This window comes from Erigeron canadensis, chromosome 1 (genome assembly GCF_010389155.1).
Source record: "Erigeron canadensis isolate Cc75 chromosome 1, C_canadensis_v1, whole genome shotgun sequence".
In the NCBI taxonomy this organism is placed as follows: domain Eukaryota; kingdom Viridiplantae; phylum Streptophyta; class Magnoliopsida; order Asterales; family Asteraceae; genus Erigeron; species Erigeron canadensis.
The window spans coordinates 19,346,472-19,369,173 of NC_057761.1; the positions used below are offsets into that span (position 1 = coordinate 19,346,472).

General features: G+C 32.7%; 2 protein-coding genes across 2 annotated transcripts; one reads left to right on the forward strand and one right to left on the reverse strand.

The window, feature by feature from the left end:
• Positions 1-5,162: 5,162 nt before the first annotated feature.
• LOC122580033 (carbon catabolite repressor protein 4 homolog 5-like) lies at positions 5,163-16,049 on the reverse strand. The gene is made up of 14 exons (XM_043752306.1): positions 15,810-16,049; positions 15,535-15,698; positions 14,148-14,213; positions 14,014-14,066; positions 13,757-13,838; positions 13,443-13,483; positions 13,042-13,123; positions 9,778-9,870; positions 7,669-7,701; positions 7,040-7,134; positions 6,829-6,925; positions 6,228-6,313; positions 6,038-6,122; positions 5,163-5,491 (listed from the first exon to the last, which is right to left on the reverse strand). Exons 1-14 carry the CDS (start codon positions 16,015-16,017, stop codon positions 5,408-5,410), a joined length of 1,269 nt encoding a protein of 422 aa, XP_043608241.1. The 5' UTR covers positions 16,018-16,049; the 3' UTR covers positions 5,163-5,407.
• Positions 16,050-16,667: 618 nt separating this feature from the next.
• On the forward strand, positions 16,668-21,452 carry LOC122610043 (NADH dehydrogenase [ubiquinone] 1 beta subcomplex subunit 10-B). The gene is made up of 3 exons (XM_043783026.1): positions 16,668-17,041; positions 17,136-17,203; positions 21,269-21,452. The coding sequence occupies exons 1-2, from the start codon at positions 16,759-16,761 to the stop codon at positions 17,162-17,164; spliced, it is 312 nt and encodes a 103-aa protein (XP_043638961.1). The 5' UTR covers positions 16,668-16,758; the 3' UTR covers positions 17,165-17,203; positions 21,269-21,452.
• The last annotated feature ends 1,250 nt before the right edge of the window (positions 21,453-22,702 follow it).

Sequence of the window (22,702 nt, forward strand, 5' to 3'; positions counted from 1 at the left end):
TTTCCATAATTATAATTGTATATCCATCCATATTCCTTATTATTCCCTAATATTATTATACTTATATAAATAGCGTGAGTGAGTTTGTGTGCTACCTCACAGGCCCCTATTTTATTATTTTTGTATTTTTCATCTCCATTTTTTAGTTTTCGTTTACTGAAGTGGTGTTATTTTGTTTGTCTTTTCTGCCTTTCTTTTTTCTTTGCTTTACATAAATTTTTTACTCGGGGTCTTCCAGTTCCATATCTTCGTTTCGCCCTTCTGTTATCTTGCTCTCTCTCAAAAACTTCTCTCAGTAACACAACAAAATAGGTAAGAAAGTAATCAACTTCCGACAACGTACTGTTTTGAACTTCCAGGAACAGGTTTTTCACTACTGCACGGATGTTAAAAAAAAAAAAAAAAAAAAAAAAGCTGAAAACGCATAACATAATAACCAATTAACATACACGCATATGGTAGAACTTTATATGCTCAAATTAATATATCTATTAAGATATATTAATTAAGATACACATATGAAATAGTTATAGAAACCAAAATATTAAGAGAAAAAAAAAAGAGTCTCTAAAATATGTCAGGTCGGTGCTTCCATGTGTTTCACTCAAAATGATTAGCCAAATGCTAATACTGGAGTCAGATAGGAAGCCTCTTTCGGTGCTTCCATGTGTTAGACGAGTCAAATGAGGTTGAATGAGTTAGATGAGTCAAAGATGGCTAGCGTATTCAAAATTTTAGAGCCTTGCGATGACATAAATCGTTATATTAGTTCAGTCAGATTGTATGATATGTATCCTTAATGTAACATGTTTATATATCCATTGGTGCACCCGAGTTCGTTTGGTCGGTAGCTATTCCGTATCTAACTAATTGCTAGCTGGTTTGTTCGATGTTTTGTCTTCTTAATTTCTGTATGCTGGTCTTGCTATTTTCCATTGTTGACACATATCCGTAACACATTATAGGCTTCTTCTGGATTCGAGGAAGAACACGAAGTACCGGTGCTATCATCACCACGTATTTTTGGTGGATGAGCAGAAGTCGTCCTGTCCTGGACTCATATGGTGTCATGATATTCGACCCGAGACTTTTTCATTGCTTGCCCCTATATGTCTTACGGAGGCCATGGCTTTGCTCACAAAACTAGAACTTGAGATGATTATTTTGTGTTATTCGTAACTAGGTACATTTTAGACTCCAAGCGTTAAGGTAAAACCAAAGATTACAATCGATTATCAAGCGCAGTGGAAAAGTAAGATTTTGTGTTATAATCTCTTATATAAATAAAATAAGATTCTTATTACATCATTATTTTTTAAATAATACTTATTTGTTATTATTAGACTTATTTATATCAATTATTTCTTTATTATTTTTTTATTTATGACATCATCCTATTTAAAATTTAAATCATTTTCTAATTAGATGATTTATGATTTATTTCTTTTTAAGCCTAAGTCCAATCTAATTTAAAATGTAACTATCTAATTTGTTTTTCTTAAACGGTTAAAAATAGCATCACCGTCTCTTTTCATCTTAATACTATCAATCAGCTTGGGTATATTAAATAAAAGACAATTGTTATGGCATCATCATTTTATAAAAATAGCTTACTTGGCATCTTCAAATTGTTTTTAAAATTAAGTTTTTTTGTTTAATTTACTTATGATATTATAAGCATTTTTCAATTTTAAGTTTATTTCATTTTTATTTTCGTTCTTTATGATGTCTTTTTTTAAAAAAAAATAAGTTTTTATTTTATTTTGAAAACTCTAATATTTTATACATGGTTTTTTAAATTCTCATTATCAAAATAGTTTTATCATAATAAATTTTTAAATTATCCGCATATTATGCGGGTTAATAAGCTAATTATATATATTAAATATATAAGGTATATTATTCCGGGATTATGAGTATGGTTAAACTATCTCATAGTTCTTAGATATCGACGTAACTTAATATTCTAAATTTTTATTAATAAGCCCGGGTTGAACCCGAGTTAATTAGCTAGTTGTATATAATTTACAAATGTTTTGTTTGACAAAGTATTAACACGACATTATTGTTTTATATTATTTTAGGCATTTTCCCGGTTTCCGTTGGATCTTCCCCGAGGTAAACTTTATCTTTTTATGATTATAATCGGTGATGATGGCCCGGGTTTTGGACGTATATGTACAATCATTTGTAGGTTGGATGCTTATTTTATATATAATTGTTACTAAAATTTAGGTTCAACTAAAAGAGTTGATTGAGAATGTGGTTACTATGTGATGCGTTGGATATATGATTTTGTGAAGATTCAACATTATGCTTTCCCAGATTTTGTAAGTAATTTTATATGTATTTGTATTATCTAATTTGGCTCTTTCAATTTGTGTTCTTCTATATATATATATATATATATATATATATATATATTAAAATAATAAGAATCCTAGCCTTCTAAAGCCTTCTTTCAATCTAAAGCTAATTTTAAATATTGCGACATAGGATTTTATCCTACGTGACATCTCCATACATTTTTTACAATATATTTATTTTATAACCTTTATTTATTCTTAAAATAATCTATTTTATTTTATTAAATATAATATAATATATTAATCATAATTATATACACAAGATAAAAAAATAATATCAAAACTCATATTAAAAAAATAAAATAACGTCCATGCATCTACTAAATTGGCACACATATTTGACAAAAATAATATTATTTATTAAAATATATACAACTTTAAAGACTATATCAAATTTTAGAAATTATTTGAATGTATTATTAGATTATATATGACCAATCAATTTTGTTGTTTCTCTTTTTTTTTTTTTCTTTTTGCCGAAACTTTAACTAAAGTTGGTTGTTATTCTAATCATAAAACAAAGTCTATTATATAATAAAAAGCAAAAACTATAATGATTTTCTCTTATTTATCTTATTGGGTTTTTTTCGTATTGTATTTGTGTGTATTTCATATGACTAAATTTATGTGTATTTTATATGACTAAATTTTTGTCATGTTTGGTTTTTTACTTTGTACATATTATTACGTTTGATGAATATATAACATGCTACATTATTACGCGATTTATGTTTGATTTGTTGTAGTGTTAATCTATAAGGTGAATACATTTTTACGCGATTTATGGCTACACAAATGGTGTTGTTGATGATATCAAAATATCTTAGGTTAAATGTTCTTAGAAGGGATGTGTAATCACTATAGTAGGTTAAGTGACTGTGCTATCGACATGTCCGAAAAAACAAAGGGTGACCAGAGTGATACATGAATTAACCATGAACTATAACATAATCAATTTTTACATAATAAACCTATAGAATAGCTATTTGCTAATGTATAAAATAATCTTTTTAGTTAGCCGCGCTTCGCGTGGGGTAAAATATCTAGTATATATATATATATAAGTAACAATGCTGACCTACGAGCATTCAAAATTAGATGCTATGACTCGTTTTTGGACAAATACAATTTCGATTCCAAAGGACTAAAGTATGAACTATGCATCGAACTTTGACTTTATTTTTAGGAATTTCATATGACTTTAGTAACTTTAACCTTGTTTAGTTTTTAGAAGATACTTAGTTTTATATTCCATTTAGTGGTTTGATTTCGTACTAGTTTGATTGAGCATTACTTTCATTGTGCACTAGGTATTCGTTTGGATTTGATTATTGTGCAACAAGCAACTTAAATTTTTGTTACCGGTAGTTTGGTTGGTATATATTGTGCAGCAAGTTTGTTTTGGCTCTTTTTATGAATGTTTAGAGCATATATGTAATAGGTTTTGCTTTTGTATTGAATGTTTTGGTATGAATGTAGAGATTTGAAGGAGGTATCGTTTTGGAGTGTTTTGGTAACATTTTGGTATAATATAGCAGGAGCAGGCCAGGTTTTGATGAGTAGCAACTCATTTTTTTTTTAATAAAATAAAAAGAATAGAGACCGGTTAGATTATTAAAAATTGGTCTCTATGGTTTTGGCGGGATGATAATGTATAAGCGCGAAAAAAATAATAGAGACAACTTAATTAGAATGAAACCGGTCTCTTTGTTAAACTGGTCTCTATTATCATTTTACCCAGTCTTTATTCTCTTTTTTTTGTACTAGTGATAGTTTTTCAAGAAATGGAAGTGATGGCCGGAAATATGAAAAAAATAATTTCTAACTAGGTGAAGGCAAAGAGATCGTATGGTCGACGCGACACATGAGAGCTATTGGATTAAGTCGTGCACCACCACAAAGAGATGATGAGAGATTGGACATAATCACATAGAAAGCTAGTGAACGAAAGAAAATATTTCCACACAGAACTGAAGTAAAAAGTGAATTAAAATGATCATGGTTTTTAGAAATAGATAATCAAAACACATCAATAGTTTACAATATTCAGGCTGTCCGCATGAGTTGAGGTTGTCCTCCCAACAAACATTCTAATCAGCATGACACGTTAGCTTTTCATTTATCATTTCCACAAACACTTACAACAATAAAATATACATCCTTCTTACAAACAAGTGAACAACCACATAATTCCCATATTACCAATAACTTTATGCTTTTAATTTTATTATTTATAAAACTTTATCGTATAGCTATTAGAAATTGCTTGATTCTTAAATCAAGCACCTGGAAACTAAAACAATTAATAATATAGAAGAAGATGAATGTCAAAAAGGAAGAATAAAAAGAGGAATAATATAGATGTCAAAAAGGAAAAGAATAGAAAGGAATAATATAGATGTCAAAGAGGGAAGGAATAGAAAGAGGAGAATATATGTTTGTCTATATCATCGTATCACAAGTTACACTATATTGCAATATATAAGATGATACATATAATAGAAATGGAAGGTAATCAAGGATTCCCTATAAATTAGAGATTTCTCTTTCTCTACAAAAATTAATTTCACAGAAATTTTTAGAAGTGATTTTGGTAGAAAATGAGTGGATGAAAAATTAAGTTCAAACAAAGGGGTTTTCTGAGGATAAAAAAGGGTAGGTTTCTTTTTATAATATAAATTTATATAGGTATAATATTTTATGTTTTTAGATGAAGAATAACAAGACACCTCCGGCGCATTACAATATTTAGATACTATGATTTTCGTGAAAATTCAATCCTTGTGAAAATGATTATGATCGACAAAATTCTTACAATGACACTGAATCATCTGTATTACATATAATACAATAGTTAAATCATGAATTTTTTTTCAGGGTGTGTGAGAGAATGAATGAATATTTGAAACATAGTTAACCAACATCCAACGAAGAACATGTTTTTTTTAACTTGAGATTCAAACACCTACATGAATTCTTACCACATACAGTTGATTATTTGAATATTCTCAGACTGAATACTTGTCTTAATGTTAACTTCTTCATGTTGCATCGTCAAGTATTCTACCAGAATCATTCGCAAATGCTAGTTCACACACAAGAGCAAGATGGTCGCTTCCCCAATCCTGCACCAGACAAGTTGAGTAAGCACAAGAAGTAGCAGTTAGGGGGCAAGACTTGTATCTACCACCAAGGTTACCAACAATATATCTAGTATATTGTAATAGAGCTGTTCAACTGGTTCACTTTCCCACCTATCCTGTTTTATAATTTCTAAACTAAGGTTGTCAGAACAAACGATATTAGGCATTGTTATAATGTACAAAGAAAAAATTGAAAAAGATAAAACAAGGATGCTACTATTTGAAGTTCTGACTTATGTAAGAATACTGATTTCTGTTCGCAGCAAAAGAAAAGCTACAATAATCAGAAAGTAAAATCACTCTATGTAAGTCTATGAAAACTTTGGAACTACCAATTTTAAGAAGCAAGCAGTGCACCTAAAGTATCACAAGACATAAAAATCATGATTGTGACGGACCTTAATGGTGGGGGGCAGGTGAGGAGAGCAATTATCGACAAAAATTCATGACAGGGAAAACATACAGATAAAAGTTTACATATGTTAATGTAGAGATTCAACGGGTGTCTTTGACAATTATATATTATACCTTACATGGAAGCCCTCCTGTTTTCTTCAAAACTTTAATTGGTAATGTTTCAAGAACTTTCAAAGGAACAAGATCCTCAGTATGCCTGTGTGAGCATGAAAACTTTAATATGAAAAAGCAAAATACTATACACACATTTGACTTTTAGAATAAATAAAAATGTGCCCAAAAATTTGGATTTTAGTCATACCATATGTAATCAACGGTACCCATAAATTTGGAGTGGAAGGATGTCGCTAAGGGTTCTCCATGATTATCTCTTGTCAAACGGCTCGCCTAAAGAAAATGAAATCCACTTTTAGATTAAATAATGCTTATCACATCTATAATTGTCCAACAAGATGATAAGTTTCAAACAAAATAAGAATAGCCATATATTCAACCAGTTATGTCGTGCTTTCAAGTCATAAAAGTAGCCACACAGACAAGGGCCTCCCTGACCCTTGTCACAAAGGAAGCATGGTGCACGTCCCACTAAACTACAGCGGTAATTGAATTTGTGTTTTGAAACTGGTTATTTCAAGTGGCCATAATCAATATTTATAGTTTGGATAAACGGAGAAACTGTGGTTATCTGGGTAAAAGAATCAGTTTCGTACCCACTATATCTCTGAACCAAGTTTTATTACAGTCTATTACTCGACTACGATTATTCACATCATATAACCAGTTAAGCGATGCTCGTCTAAAAGCCCCTTCTAGTTTGTCTTACAGGAGTGAGTTATAGACAGATAAAATAAACAATGATCACAAAAAAATAGATAAAGTCATAAAACATATTAATCACTTACTGGGACTCCATGATATGCACTTTTCAGTATTAAATTGTGCCTAAGGTAACTAGATCCTTCATTTCCGGTAGCTAGCTGTAATTCTTCTTTACTCCACCTAGTGATATTAAGATGAAGCATGCTCAGTCAACAAGATAAGCAACACATCTCACTTTGATAGAGTTATTTATATATTCAAGACAAAATGTCAGCAAATGGTTCAATCACAGACCTAGAAGAATAATTACTAGGAGATTGAAAATGCGGGTATTCTAATGGGCATAGCTGCCCAGATATTTTCTTGCGTTCGTGATGTAGGATGTTCAACTGCATTAGACAAATAGATAAAATATTCATGAAAAAATGTATCATTTGAGAATATAATGAATTACAAAACCTCACTTAAGTATCTCTAAGCCTATAGGCATGAAAAAAGCTAGAACATTTTTCAAGCAGGTTAAAAAAGCAACTTCAGCGGCGTCAGCCGGCCCAGTTGAAGCACTGTAGCACCGTTGCTGTCTGTATGTCTTTTAAGATTTTGAATTTCTGGAACTTATATGAAGGTTTTTATCCATATTGAGTCTAAACGCCCATAAATTTTAGACGTGCAACCACAACATGACATTGACAGTCTTACCCATTATTTGTTATGTAAACGATTGGGCATAATACCTTTTTAATAAGACATCCCAGGTCCTAAATTTGTTGAGCTATTAAATCTTCGTATGAAGACAAATATTGCCACAAGCCCACAAGAAGATTTTACAGGACCAAAACATGCAATATTGAGTAAAACCTAATAACGATTTTGGTACTTCACTCAAATATCAATAACAATGCTTTTCCCAAAACCACACTGACCTCAGATGAAGATATGAACTCGTACATTGCACTCTGAAAAAAACATGAAAAGATGAGTTTAAAAGATTAAGGAAAAGGAAAAAACAGAGGCATAACAAAGAAAGATAGAGGTGATTCATTTAAGACCACTTTAAAATTTGAGAACCAATCTTAGCCATCATTCAATTGATCTAAGAAAAAACCCACTTACAGCCTATGTTTCTTTATAATTAACTATCTCAAAAACAGTAAATCTATAAATTTACAAGTTGCAGAATTGAAATGTAAACCTTTTTTCTTTATTTAGAAACCCCACTGATTATATTCTAGACGAACTTCGTTTTTTTGGTGGGAATGGAAATATTATATAGTTATATACTATATCACATGTGATCATGGTGTAACATTTATAATCCGCATATATATATATATATTAATATAGAGTTTCCTTATTTTGAAAACCATTTTTTTGTAAGAACCGTGAGAACTCTTAAATTATATATTTGATTACATGTTTTTTTTGTTCATTCACATGTGAAATGATATAAAAATGTATGTTGTAGAAGAAACTTTTTGAAGAAACCTTCAAAGTAGCATTGTGAACTGGTGAATGAATTTGTTCACGTTTTCTGTTCACATGTGACAAACAGCTATATATAAGGTTTTGAAAAAAAGTTTCTTTTGCAACATATATTTTTATAACGTTTCACATATGAATGAACAAAAAAAACATGTTATTCAATATAAAATTTAAGAGTTCTCACGGTTCTTATAAAAATATAGGTTCTCAAAATAAGGCTCCCCAATATATATATATATATCTATATCTATACTCCCTTATATAGAGTATTGGATTTCTTAAAAGTCAGCACTTTTTTTCTTCCCAAAATACCCCTACTTAAACATAAAACCCTTATATAATATATACCCTCTTTTCCCCCGTACTTTCTAATCATTACACACTCTCATCGACCTCTATCACCCTCCGCCGCCGCCCTCCTTCTCCACCACCTCCCTTTTATATTGTCATCACCTTCTAGCCGCCGCAACGCGCGGGCACTATGCTCGTATATATATATAAAGCATTTGAGTATAGTCTTAAAACTCGACATTTTAAGAATATTAAAAGTACTAAAGTTGCCTCTGATTTAAAAGTAACTTGTACGGTAACTTCATGAATATGCAACTAAGTTCAACACAAATTACTTAACAATAAAAACATATTTCATTGTATAATGGAACCTAAAGTTGGAGACATTTCTTACACCACCGCTTAAACCCCGTCCATAAGCGGTGGTCAGCGGAGTTGGGCGCCGTTACCCTTAGAAGCGTCTCTTTGCTAGAAATTTAATTTTTCTGAACTTCAAAAGTTGGAAAACTATCCATGTGAACACGCATCGAGTGAGTAGAATTCTAGTGATTATTAATTGTTGATATCACATGTTTTTAAAGCTTCGTGTTCACCTGTGATTACGGCTTCATATATACTCAAACGTACATCTTTGATGTTTATTCACATATAATTAGAGTCTGGTATTTAGAATCACCTGTGATCATACCCTAAGGTTTTAAATCACTTGTCCTTACAAGTGAACTTTTTTATACATGTTAATTAACTTTCTAGGGCAGTTATTCACAGGATGAGTATAGTTTGGTGTTTATTCACATTTAACTACAGCTTCTTTAACAAGGTTGAAAAATGATACACCATATCAGTCACATGTGATAATAGCTAAGATTTAAAGTCAAATGTGATCACCGATTGGTGTTAAATTCACATTACCAGTTTCAATGCCAACTAAAGATGTAATTAAGAAAGTCATTAAAAGTATGTCAAGTGAGGTGTCTACCAAAAGAGGCCGCTATGGTATAACTTATTTCATATCACGATTAACCATGTTTGCGATATTTTAATTTCAAAAGTTGGTTGGAAGTTGGTTTTGGATTTACTATTATGTCATTTTCCGTTTTATTTAACTAAAAAAATCCAACAAATGATTTACCTCTAATCAAATATATTGGAAGGCCCATATTGGTCCCTTGGTTCTCAAAGTTTCAAGTAGTCTAAAATAAAACCTCCATCTGATACATAACCAGAAATTAAGTTCAATTTGAAGCCAAAAAGAATACCTGAGGCATACTATTTAAATCACCGCCAAGGATAACAGGTATATTGCCCCAAATCTGAGAAAGTCTATGAGCCTCTGCAAGAAATAATCGAACCTGCAATATCTAGATGAGTGCATTTCCTTACAATAGTTGTATGTCACATAATAAGTTTCACATCCTTTGGTAAGTGAATCGCACATACAATGATATAGAATATAGATAGTAATTTATTAGTCAATTCTTTTAAAGGTATAAAAGTAAAAACATACACACACAAAAATGGTTCACCATGGTAATTAACCAGAGTCTCACCATGCAATTCCAGAGTATAATATGCCAGATAGATGCTGATTTGGAACCTAAAAGATGTCATTTCTAAGAAGAGGTTTGGGTCATCCTAAAAGGCCTATGTGTGGATTATAGAATCTTATTTACACCCTTAAACATTTTCCAAAACTCATATCATGCGTGCCATTTCTAAAAATAAATATTATATGTATAGAGTTTTAACAAATCTATATTATGCAAAATGAAGGATTTTAACGGATAATAGTAATTTATGTTAAAACTGAGGTTAACTTGCATGCATAAGCAAATACAACACACCCAACATATCATATATACTGTTAACATATAACACTACCTGCCACACCTATTTTCAAGGTAAAGGAGCTCCAACAGGAACCTGACACATTACCCTCTCCTCCCCAATCAAATTATAGTTAGGATTAAACACACTCACACACAAGAACGGGAAAATAACAAATAATGAAGAACACGGGAGGTTTAACGTGGTTTCTTAAACTAGAAGCAGCCACCCTTGAAAGAGTGCGTAATAGCTCACTGATCGAGCGCTCTTGCGCCGAAGATGAACGGGGCTAAGCGATCTGCCAAAGCTGTGGGAAGAACTACGTTTTTGTCGTAGTCGACCTTTCGGATTCAGTAAGATGTCCATTTTTTTTGTACCAGGTCAACGCGCTGGCTGAATTCTGCTAACAGTGTAAACTAATTCACATGGGGCAAACAGGTTTTCTTATCGAGTTTTCCACCACAATACATGTACAAGAGACAAGAGAATATATAGGCTACAATTAGGGTTTAGCTAAACTTGGTATCCAACTCTCCAAGTAACCTGACAAAAAACCGTGCCAAATTTAGATTAAGGGGCCGGTTTACATAGCCTAAGTATTCAGGCCTGCTGCCTTAATACTTCTTCAGCCTTTTGCCTCTGTAGCTTAAGTAGGCCGAATGACAACATCTCGCCAACAATCATTTGATTCCCCATCTCCTTTTTTATAAGCCACCAGCTCCCTCTCTCAAACCGCCGAAGGGAAAACATTTGTCAACCAATGGAAACCACCAGAAATAACAACCAGAAACCACCAATAAAAAAAAAAATCCGAAATCACTTAAAAAATTATTGAAAACTGCCTAGTCGCCTAGATATCAATAAACTGCCCAAAATGCCACGATCAGATTGCTAGTTAAAATCAATAATCAAAACAACGTTGTTTGTATAGTTGTTTTGAGATAAGAAGAATTTGGGTTGTCTATATAAAGGAGAAAACTCCTTAGAGCTGGTAATGTACTCGGGGATTAAAGGTAAAGAACAAAAAATTTATAGCCAGCAAAGTTGGAATGGTGAATATGTGTCCATGTGGTATAACAGTTGGTTTGCACGAGGACTCTTATGTAAGTATGTGAATAAATGGGATATGTATGAAATTACAATACCAGATTTCGCAAATGTTGCCAATATGATTCAAAGACGTAAATAGAAATGATTTGTAGACTGGGAACATAAATTGAATTAACTCATGTATCAGTGTTTGTGATATATGCAGAAGTTATTGAAGCCATTTATACAATGCATCCCAAGTCAGGCATTGATGCTACGGGTAGCTATTAACAGCAAAACAAAGAAAAGATGATGAAGCAGTATATACAAAAAAATAATTCCTGTCTAATTTTACTAACAAGTAAGAGACTCACAGTATCATTTGTGTTTTGAATGTGCATACAAAAATAAAATATGGAACAGCTTGAAGGAGAAAGCAGAAGTTGCAGCAGTTCTAGAAGAAAGGGATCAAATTTATTTATAGAAATAAAGGAACATGAGGTTTTTTCTAAATATTGAATAGCCTTGAGAACAAGCCTATCAACGGATTCTAAATACATTAACACTATATTCTTGAGTTTTTAGTAAAAGAAAAGAAAGGGGAAGATTAGATAGGGGAGGAAAGGATAGAAGATTATATAGAAAAAAGCCATTCTTGAGTTGAAGGAAAGTAAAAGAAAAAAAAACCTAAACTATCAAAAGTATTGAAATGTTGCCGGAAACCAAAACACCGGTGGCACAACCTCCGGCCACATTCTCCCACCATCTTCACCACCATTTATAAACAACAACAACATCATTCTTCCCATCAGTCCCTCCACCAACACCATCACCACCGCCGCCGGCAACCACCTCCACTGCCTCTTTTCCGGCCACAATACCATATTCAACCAAAAACAAATCATACCTACCAAATAGCCCCAATTCATGAATTCAATACCTAATTCCTATGTTCTTAAAAAAATTGAAGATGTGGTGGAAGGATTCCAAGAAAATACCAGGAAGAAGTAGACAGAAGATTTTGTGATTGTGGATGTAAGGGTGAGGACACCATCATAGAACCTTTTCCATTCAAATCAGGCCAAAATGGCCAGAAAGTTTTGGAATGAAAAAGCCTTGAGTTTCCCTTCCCTGCACTTTCTTTTCTTTCAGCAAAAATAACTCAAGAATGCAAAACCTTAAAATTTCTTATCTTTCCCTTTCTTTTCCTTTAAAAAAACAACTCAAGAATGGAGCCTAAGGCTCAAACTGAGAGGCCTCGCTAGTAGATCATCAGTAAAGACCAATAGTGGGAATCAGTTAGAAGACTTCACATTGGGAGAACGTGTTTTAATTGATAAATGATGATATGTGCATCATGCTTCAGGTCTGGGCAAAAAGGACTGGGAATGGTATTTACAATTATCAGACAGTGAGTTGGAAGACGAGAATATATTCTAATGGATTGGCTAATTATAGAATAGTGCTACATAACCAATACTAAGGTTGCTACATGGTCTGACAAGCTTAAGAAAATAAACCAAATTAATGTAATTGACATAATGATAGAAGTTACAAGTATCCAAGTTACATATAACATATTGTTTGAGCACGTAATTAAAAGATATAAAAATGCAAACTACATTTTGCCAAGAACTGCAAGCGGATAAAGTAACTGGAGGATGTACCTGACCCAACTTAATATCCCCGCGACTTGGATTGAAAAGCACATGTATATTTCCAACTAATATGCTCCGAGACGTTGGTGACCTACACATATGTAAAACCTAATTATTATAGTTCAAAGACACTAGTAAAGCAAAAAACTACAGAATCTAATAATATCATATAAATCATTAATATAATCTGTTCATAGCAATGAAAGTGTTCTTTTTCCTGAGTAATGTTGTAATCATATAATATCAAACAAAAACACAGTTTAAGTTGTTATCCTTTATGTATGTGTCTTATGCATGTGCCTAGGTTATCAGGATTGAAAGTCCCATAAGTGACATACTAGCACACTTTATTAAGATATAGAAAGAGTTCTTGTAACCACTAAGAAAAAAGCCATTATCTGGATACTTACTTTACATTTTCAGTGTCATCAATATTCGGGTTCCCATTCATCTGTGTGTGTTAGAGGGCAGAGGGTCAATAGGTATTACCAAAAGAAAAAAATAAAATCAAAAGAAACCTGCCGAATGATCAAATGTTCACAAGAACAACTGAACAAGATGCTTCATTGGATGCACAGCACCTCATGTAGAAAGCAACAATTTGATATTTAAATACTTATTAATATATAATAGTAATATCACAGGACAAATAGAGTGTAGCCTTTGAACCCTATACAACAAACTCGAAAGAAATCAGATAGTTACATAAGATTTTAATTAATACCTTTAGCACACAAAATTGAGCAACATTGTCACGCAGGCCAGACCGCTTAAACTCGATGGTGTCCGCATGCTGCAGTGAGAATCTGTACCAGGATATGATGGACAAAATGCTTCAGAAGCTCAACAATACAAATAAGATCAACAACCCATAGCTTCATATATAAGATGATAGGATGCATTATATTCGTATCATAAATAATTATACTAACAATAACGTTGTACTTCCCACCAAATTGAAAAGACATAAAACTCGCTTACAATTCATCTTTCCAAAATATGGCACAACCATCACATGCTTCCCCTGTACGAGCCTGCCAGAAAAATCAGGCCTAACTAGAATCTTGTGATGCTACATAGGACCATACAACAAATGCAAAGAACTAAAAGTATACCTGGTAAATTCCTCTAAACCCATCTATTTGTAAAATTCTATTCAAATCATCAAAGCGATCAACCTCCTGCAGTCGTGAAATTTTATAACTATGTCAGCAATATAATGTTTGTGAACATCAATTTCAAGAGTGTGTAGCCCTCTTGGCAACTCCTTTTATTATACTAAAAATTTCGGAAGGAGTCATGAGCAGGTTAACTCATTGGACTAAGTATCTTATTCTCCTCATTTAATGCAAAAAACTTGTGCAAAAATTGCATAAGTTTAACTGTTGTCTGACCCAAACCTTTAATGCCGCCTCACCAAATACCCGGGGTTGTAAAAGAATTAAATGGTTCTCGAATCGTTTGTGAACCATTCGGAGGAATTTTATTCAACTTCATTCGTTGAACTAAAGGAACGAACATGAACATAGATCTCGTTCATTCAATTATGTTCGTTAGTATTCAATAATTTGTTCGTTAGCATTCGTCTTGTTCATTTATGTTCATAGAAATAATATATGGACTTTCTTGTTTTAGTAACTTGCATATCTAATAAAACTTTTTCAAACCAAAATTAAGCATGGTAAGTAAGTATTTCAGTTTTTAGATGATTATTAGATGTCAAATTTGTATTGTAATGCTTCAAGTTATATGTTGGTTACTGATTAGTCTGCGTTCATTTGTATGTGATTTTGTTCACTTTTGTTCACTTGTGCTCATTTTGTTCGTTCATGAACACCAATGAACAAATAGATACACAGCTTTATGTCTGGCTATCTGTTTGCTATGTTAAACGAAGGAATGTGAAGAACATGTCGTTAGTGTTCGTTCGATTTCTTTACAAACCTATACCCAGTCTTAAATTTTCGAACTGATTCAATATCCCCTTCCCAACAATCGTATCTAACCATCTCAAAATTCAGAACCCAGTCATGCACTTGCCTATTGGTATTGCTAACTGCAATTTGTAAGTTAACACTTTTGTTACTTCAAAGTTGCGTTCTCGTTTTAAAATTAGTTATTGTCCGGTTTTCAAATTCGATACGGTAATGGTGAATATGGATGATGATCATTTGGTCTGATAAATTATGTGTAAAAGTGGAGATAGAAACATATGGTATGACAACATCCAATAATTGACGGTGATTGATTTGGATAGATAAACAATAGCATATGTAACTCGTGTGACTCAGGGAACATAATGTAGGGTTTTCTAGATATCCTACAATCAGAGTCATACATTAGCAAATACTAACCAAATGGACCAGTATCTATGCACTCGGGCAGATGTTTCTGATTCTAATCTAAATGGTTTAACCCCATGAGGAAATCGTTAACATAAATCACAATGAGAATGTACGGAAAGATACAAAGGATGGAAAACGGAACAAAACGAAAACTTGCCTGAAAACACAAAATGGCAGGAGAATAACGAGCAATCTCGTCGCATAAAACCCTTTTCCGATATTCCCAATTCAAATACTTAAAGGGAACATTAGAGTACAAATCCATATGGTTTCTAGCATTTTCAACACCCAATATATTATATGACACAAATACAAACTTATCTGCAAGCAAAACCCATCATTAACAAATTCATTAAAATAATGCAGTAATTATAATAATAATTAATATAATAATAGATAAGTAAATAAAAGAGACTTAAACGATGGATAGACCTTTGTAAAGTGAAGAAGAATCAGAGTTTTTAGAGAAAGCCCATTTGCGACTATCATCATCTACACGATTTCTTCTTCTTTTTCTTTTTTTACTAATAATGTGTTTCTTACTGTTATGAATAATATTATGATTATGATGGTTGGAAGTATGAGGGTGATTAGGGGGTTCTAAGGTTAATCTTCGTTTCTTTCCTCGTTGTTCTGCCATTGATGTTCTGTTATACGGTTGGTTCTTTGGGGTTTGTTTATGTCTTTATGAATTTTATATAAGACTCCTATTTTTATATTTTTATTTACTTGCCTCACCTTAAAAACCCTAAAACAAAATAAAAAAAAATGATAATAACACTTATATAGTTTTTTGCAAACATTCCGTAAAAGGAAACGTCACCGATTTTTATGGGTCGTTGCAAACATTAAGATGGAAAAACCCTAATATTTTGTTATTGCAAAGGATCAAACTCAAAATCTTGTGTAAAACCGAGATTGCCTCTGACCTGTTGAGTTAGCCGTCATTGGCAACGCCTATATAGTTTTAAAATGTCAATAACTAAACGGCAAAACCTAAAACGATCAAAATGTTTTCCTTTTTAGCTATATTAACTCACAAAAACTAGTTTTGTGAGATATAACCAAATCTAACATTCTATGTCAAAAGTAGTTTTATGAGATATAACCAAATCCAATAATGATTATAAGAAGTATCCTCATAATCAAATGTTAAGTTGAAATTTTTTAACACATAATGACCATAAATATAGTTACCAATACTTCAATATCAATAGTGTATCAAATAGACAAATAGATTCCATCATAACTGGAGGGACTGAAGCTGTAAATAGCTGAACCCCAAAACATCCCCAAAATCTCCAAAAACTCACACACACATACACACTGGTTACTATATCTATTTGTGGCCGATATCATATTAATTAAAAAAAAAAAAAGAATGGGAAGGAAGAAGGAAGTAGTGTTCGATGAACAACCACCCGATTTCGATCCATCGGATCCGTACAAGGATCCAGTGGCTATGCTGGAAATGAGGGAGCATCTGGTGAGAGAGAAATGGATAGATATAGAAACCTCAAAAATCATAAGAGACAAGCTCCGATGGTGTTACAGGATCGAAGGTGTGAATCATTTGCAGAAATGTCGTCATCTTGTCCAACAATACATGGATTCCACTCGTGGTATTGGTTGGGGCAAAGACGGCCGTCATCCCGATCAACACGGTCTCAATGTTCCCCCATTTCAATTTTCTTTTTCTTTTTCTCTTCTCTTTTTTTTTATTAATTATTAAAAAAGATTGCTTTTTTTTTTGTTCAGGTCCAAAGGTTGTTGAGAGCGTGGAGTGATAGATTCATGAATGGATGACGTATTTCCTTTTTTTTAAGGTATTTTTCTACCTTATAGTTTATGTATATGAATTTGTAGCGCCCGATAATTATAACTTGGATATTAGTTATATCGAAGGTGTTATCTAAGTCTGTATATAACCTATGTTATGCATGCTTTCATGCTACTCCTACTGTATTTGATTAAAGACATCGATGTTGTCTCTTATTATTAACTAAAGATCAAGTGTTTACTAGTAGTTTCCGAAATATCCATCCTTTTTGCAATAATAAGTTGTTTCGTAAATGATCACGTCAGCCCAATAGGGACCGCACTCCCCTCCACTTTACTTCAAGCAGGCGCAACTCTGTATCAGTTTTAGGGTTTAATATGTGGAACAGGTGAAACGCGTGAACTCGTTATGATGCGTGGGGTAGAGGGTGTGTATTATTCTTGTTTCGTGATCAAGCCATTTTAGCATAAGTAGTGAATCACCCACTAAAACAAGGGGAAGGCCTGCACACCTTATTTGAACCTACTATGGAAGGGGTTTCCTTTTAATTTATTCGCTTATCTTCTTTCTTCGTCTTGCTTTGGTTTTTTTTTTTTTTTTTGGTTTATTTCGATTCTACCATTTTGCATAATCCGAAGATATTAGTTATTACTGCTTTCGCAGTATAGATAGGTCGGTTGTTCAATGAGAAAGTTTTAGGGTATAGATAGGTTGGTGTTCGATGAGAACGCTTTTGGGAGATGCATGTACCAGTAAAAGTTTACGCATATGGCTTCACTCTTATCACCCTTCTAAAAGTTAACTGGTCATGGAATCGTATATATAGGCCAGAAAATATGACCAACAATGTGACAGACCTATCAAAGGATGATGTTGCTTTGTATCTGGAAGAACTTTCGCTATTGAAATGCATTCAGCTGACGAAGTTATTATCAGTTTCTTCTATAATTGCTTTCACTTTCATCTATGTTTGATGATCCCAGTCCCACCCACCTTGCCATTTGGTGTTAAGGTTTTTCCCTTTTTTTTTGTTTAACCCAAGACAGCTACCCGCTCTGCGAGTAACCTGGACTCATTGCAGGCGAACCTTCATGGCCAAAGAGTGGAATATTTGTTTGCTCATAGGATCCAAATTCAAGACCTCTAGGTATTTTAGGGTTAGAGGTCAAGCTTTTACCACTAGGCCACCACATTTGTGGATCATTTGATGTCTAGTCAATTTTTTTGTGGATATACCAGTGTTGCAAATATCGGCCATCTCGGCCGATATGTCGGTGATATATCGGATGTCGGCCTTCCACTGATACGAAAAATGAGTTATCGGGTCCAGTTATTGCTTTAGTCATATTTCGGTCAAACCCGGAACTTATCGGTCAATACCGGCCATTTCGGTCAATTTCAGTCAATTTTTTTTTTTTTTTACTTTTTAAATTAAAAAAAAAAAACAGTATTTACAACCTTGGGATATACATGAATGCGAGATAGATTTGTATTGTTTTGAGATTGTTAAGATTGTATATCATCAGAGAGTAGTACAATTTAGTTGATGTTATCATTGTCAAATGCTCTAGGTACATTAGTTTGGGAAACTTTCATTAGTGTTCTATTTATACTAATCTCAATGAAGGGAACCATTAACTTGGAGATATCTGTCTTTTTCGGGGTGCAAGTACTCACACATTACATGAGACTATCTTAAACCCATTGTTCAATGTATTTGGAGTCCCTACACTGCAGATCCTTAGCAAGCCTGATGTGTTGACTTGTGTGGACTTCCTTCTTATTCAGCTCTCCTAGATCCTATACGTACTTTTATTCCTTTGGGGTATCAGGGCTCTATATGTTGCTACTACCTTCTATTTTTCACTATATATTTTCAGTGTTATTAATGTTTTGATTTTTATACATGCTGACAATTGTTAGTATATGAAGTATTATATGTTCATGGAACAATATTAAATAATTACATCTGCCAAGATTTAATACCAATATCCTATTATGTTTTTCCCCTGATAATTGTCGAGTTTCCTGAACAACCATATATGAAACACCCCTCTAGATTTATATAAAACTTTCATTATAACACTTTAAGCTTCTCAATTGCTATTTTTATTATTACTGTTCCTGTTACGGTTACCCCTACCCTTACCGTTGATTTAATTGTTAATACTACCACATTTACTGGTATACATATTACTTCTATTATTAATGAAGTTATTATTGTTATTGTTATTATTCTTATTGCTATTATCATGGTTTGTTTAACTTATTGGTATATGTTATAAAAGAAAGTGAGAAACCGTTGTTTGAGTTATTTCGGGCTTGAGAAAACACCCCTAGCTTATAGATGAAATGATTTCCGAATTAGTTGACCTCATTTCCTGTGAGTCGTTTTTTTAGGGTTCATTTGAGTTGCACTTACTCTTACACCTCAATGAGTTTAAAATAAATAGAGGTCCAGTAATTGCAGAAAAAAACCACCTTTTGAATGCCTATTCTAGAGGGAAATTACCACGAGGTTTGTAACTGTGGACAAAGAACATCAATTACTACAATACTGTTAGTGTTGCAAATTGCAGACAAAATTGGTGACTGGGTTTACAGGGATGGCCTCCTCTCGGTACTTGATCTATATAAAAGTAAAGTCTGAGAAGGGTAGACATATTAATGAATAATGCTTCTGTAGCACACATAAGAATAGTTGGTGAGTGATTAATACATTATGAAACTCATTATCATGAATGAATATGGTTCTTACACAGTTTATACTGAAAAAGGTCATCTGTTACATCTAAAGGTAAAAATTTTTTTTAAGGTATAATAGTCGTAGGAAATATAGGATGGCTAACTGGCTCTACTATGTACACCACCAAACATTCATCTGAAGCACGGAGGGTGACTATTGGAAACAAATGCTTATTAGGGAAGTAGTCATAAACCCATACTGAAAATTATGTACCATAGTTTATCTAATATAATATGAAATTTTATATGACAGAACAAGAAACATAAGGCAAGGTAGGTATGAAAAAGGTAAATAATCTCTGAAACTAAATGAGGTAGGTACTATCATAACTGGTAGAAAATGGATCATTTAGGCATGTTGGGTAATGGGTCCAAACTGGCTGTTTTCTGTATGGATGGAAATGGACAAGGTGTATTTGGGTGTATACATGATACTTTTTGTGAGTTTTTTTTTCAATGAAATGATTATGGAGGTTTTATAAATGAGATGAATTTGCCACCTCTGGTAAATACTCTGTCGAGTTTTGATATTGTAAATACTGGAGTTTGAGCCACTGATTGCTTAGACTTTGTTAAAGTTGTCAACACTTTTTATTCTTCATGTATCTTTTCCATCCTTTTTTGTTCCACCGAAGTTGGTGCGTGAGGGCAGGATATGGTGGGAAGGCTTTGTGGTATATTACTAAAAGAACTATAGTTTTATAATACTACTAAATTTGTTTGAATAAATTGATAGAGACCAAAAACATAGTGAATAACACATGACCTGCAACCCCCTTGACTCTGTTCCCTTTTAGCTATAAAATGGGCTTACTTGACCTTAGGACAAGGGTCATCGAAGACTACATCCCTTTCTTTGATCACCTCTACTATCACATCTCCTTTGGGATGAAAATATGTGTGGTTTTGGAAGAAATATAGACAGGGTCAGACGAGAGTAGTGCTGATGATATGTGGTATTGTGGTAGAAAAATGGAAAAAGCTTTTCCTTTATTATAATGGATCCGAAAGATGTCTTTTTCTGTTTGTACGACGACCAGATATCATTGTCCTGCAAGTAATGAATCCCACACGATGAAAAAGTTCACAATGTTTGATAAAGTGGCCTTTAATGGTGAACTTGACACAATGTAGACATGATAGTCATAATAAGTTTGAATCTTTGTGAAAGTTTAGGTTTTCATTTCTGTTTGTCTTTGCATCAGTAAAAGAAATTTTTTGTTTAGAGTTTTTGTGACGTACAACTTACCGTCTTGAATTTGTAAAGTAACAAGTTTGTCCTTAATAAATTCTTGATTGATAGAGCTCAATGGATATGAATATATTATCTGCCATACTAATTGGATTTTCTTACTTATTATGGCAGGTTGTTGAATTGTGTTGTGATAATGCATGTAGAAATTGGAGTAGAGGCTGGAGCTTCCTGCACCAGTTGTCTGTTATTTCATGTTCATGCTTGTTGAACATTTGTATCTGGTCATTTTCTGCATCCAAATCATGGATTCTGAATTATTGGATAATAAGAGAATTTTTATACTCGCTGGTTAAAATTATTGTTAGTTGTGGTTCTAATTGGGAGAGATAGGTAGTTATATTTTAAGTCGTTTTATGTGATGCTAGATTTTAAAAGAATTGGGGTTTTTAGTTGGTGGCAACCACACTTGATTTTTCCAAAAGATATTAAGATAAAGTTCAAGTTTATTACAAGATGGTCATAAGGCCTGTGCTAAGATCATGGGGATACAGAACTATTGAGTATGGAGGATGTCATCCGGTGGAGGATCTTAGCATGTGCAATGTAGGCCGGCGCACAGGGCCCCGATTTTAAAGTGGGCCCTCATTTTTTAAGACCGCCCCCGTTTTCTAAAAATTGTTAATTTCATATTAATATAATTTAAATGTTAGTTATAAATTCACATAATTTATAGATATTAAAAATAAGTTAAATGTAATTTTTTAAAAGAAACTAAGTATTACAAAAAGTCCACAAACTAAATAAATTAAAACTCTCTTAAAAGAAGATTTGAACAATACAAAGAGTAAGAAAACACTTTTGGCTTCTTGTTTGATTCTAACAATTTGCACACTTTTAATCACTAGAGCCTTAATACATGTTGTGGTCGTCTAGAAGATGCTCTCAAGAATGGTAGACAATCTAATATCGATGCAAATGAACTATATGTGGAGCTGAAGTTGCCTAGGAATTTACTACATTGTAATAATATGGGAGCAATTAAGATTTTACACTATAAAAAATGGATGGATTGTTTTCCTAATACATGTATTGCATATAGAGTGTTGTTGATTATTTCGGTGACCGTGGCAATTGCGGAAAGAAGTTTTTTATAACTCTAGCTATTAAAGTAATACTTGCGGTTAAGAAAGGCTGAATGGATTGACAATGATAGCAATTGAGAAATGATTTATCAGATAGTATTGATTATAAAAATTTGATTAATAATTTTGCTTCAAAGACGGCTCGAAGAAAAACATTATTCAACCAAGAATGAAATGAGTGGTAACTTTTAACTACCTTTATGATATGAATATTTCGTGTTTAAAGATTCTTTAAGCAATTAATATTTTTTTTACACTTATAATAATTATCGTAAAATATATATATGTAAATATTTTTTTTGTATATGGGCCCCATTTTTGAAATTCGATCTCGCATACAAAGATTGAAATTCACTTGTCGGCCCTGGTGTGGCCCTGATGTCATCTCAACACCGCATTAGTTAAGTAATGCAGAACCACCATATACTATTTTTTCATTTTTTATTTAATATTTCACATATAT

What these genes read in the sequence shown, in the direction of transcription:
- LOC122580033 (XM_043752306.1), bottom strand. Translation starts at nt 16,017, where the DNA reads ATGGCAGAACAACGAGGAAAGAAACGAAGATTAACCTTAGAACCCCCT. An exon ending in GATGACACTGAAAATGTAAA is followed by an intron (nt 13,124 to 13,442) that starts GTAAGTATCCAG and finishes ACATATGTGTAG; the next exon opens with GTCACCAACGTCTCGGAGCA. An exon ending in ATTTAAATAGTATGCCTCAG is followed by an intron (nt 7,702 to 9,777) that starts GTATTCTTTTTG and finishes TGTTTTTTTCAG; the next exon opens with AGTGCAATGTACGAGTTCAT.
- LOC122610043 (XM_043783026.1), top strand. Translation starts at nt 16,759, where the DNA reads ATGGGAAGGAAGAAGGAAGTAGTGTTCGATGAACAACCACCCGATTTC. An exon ending in CCGTCATCCCGATCAACACG is followed by an intron (nt 17,042 to 17,135) that starts GTCTCAATGTTC and finishes TTTTTTGTTCAG; the next exon opens with GTCCAAAGGTTGTTGAGAGC.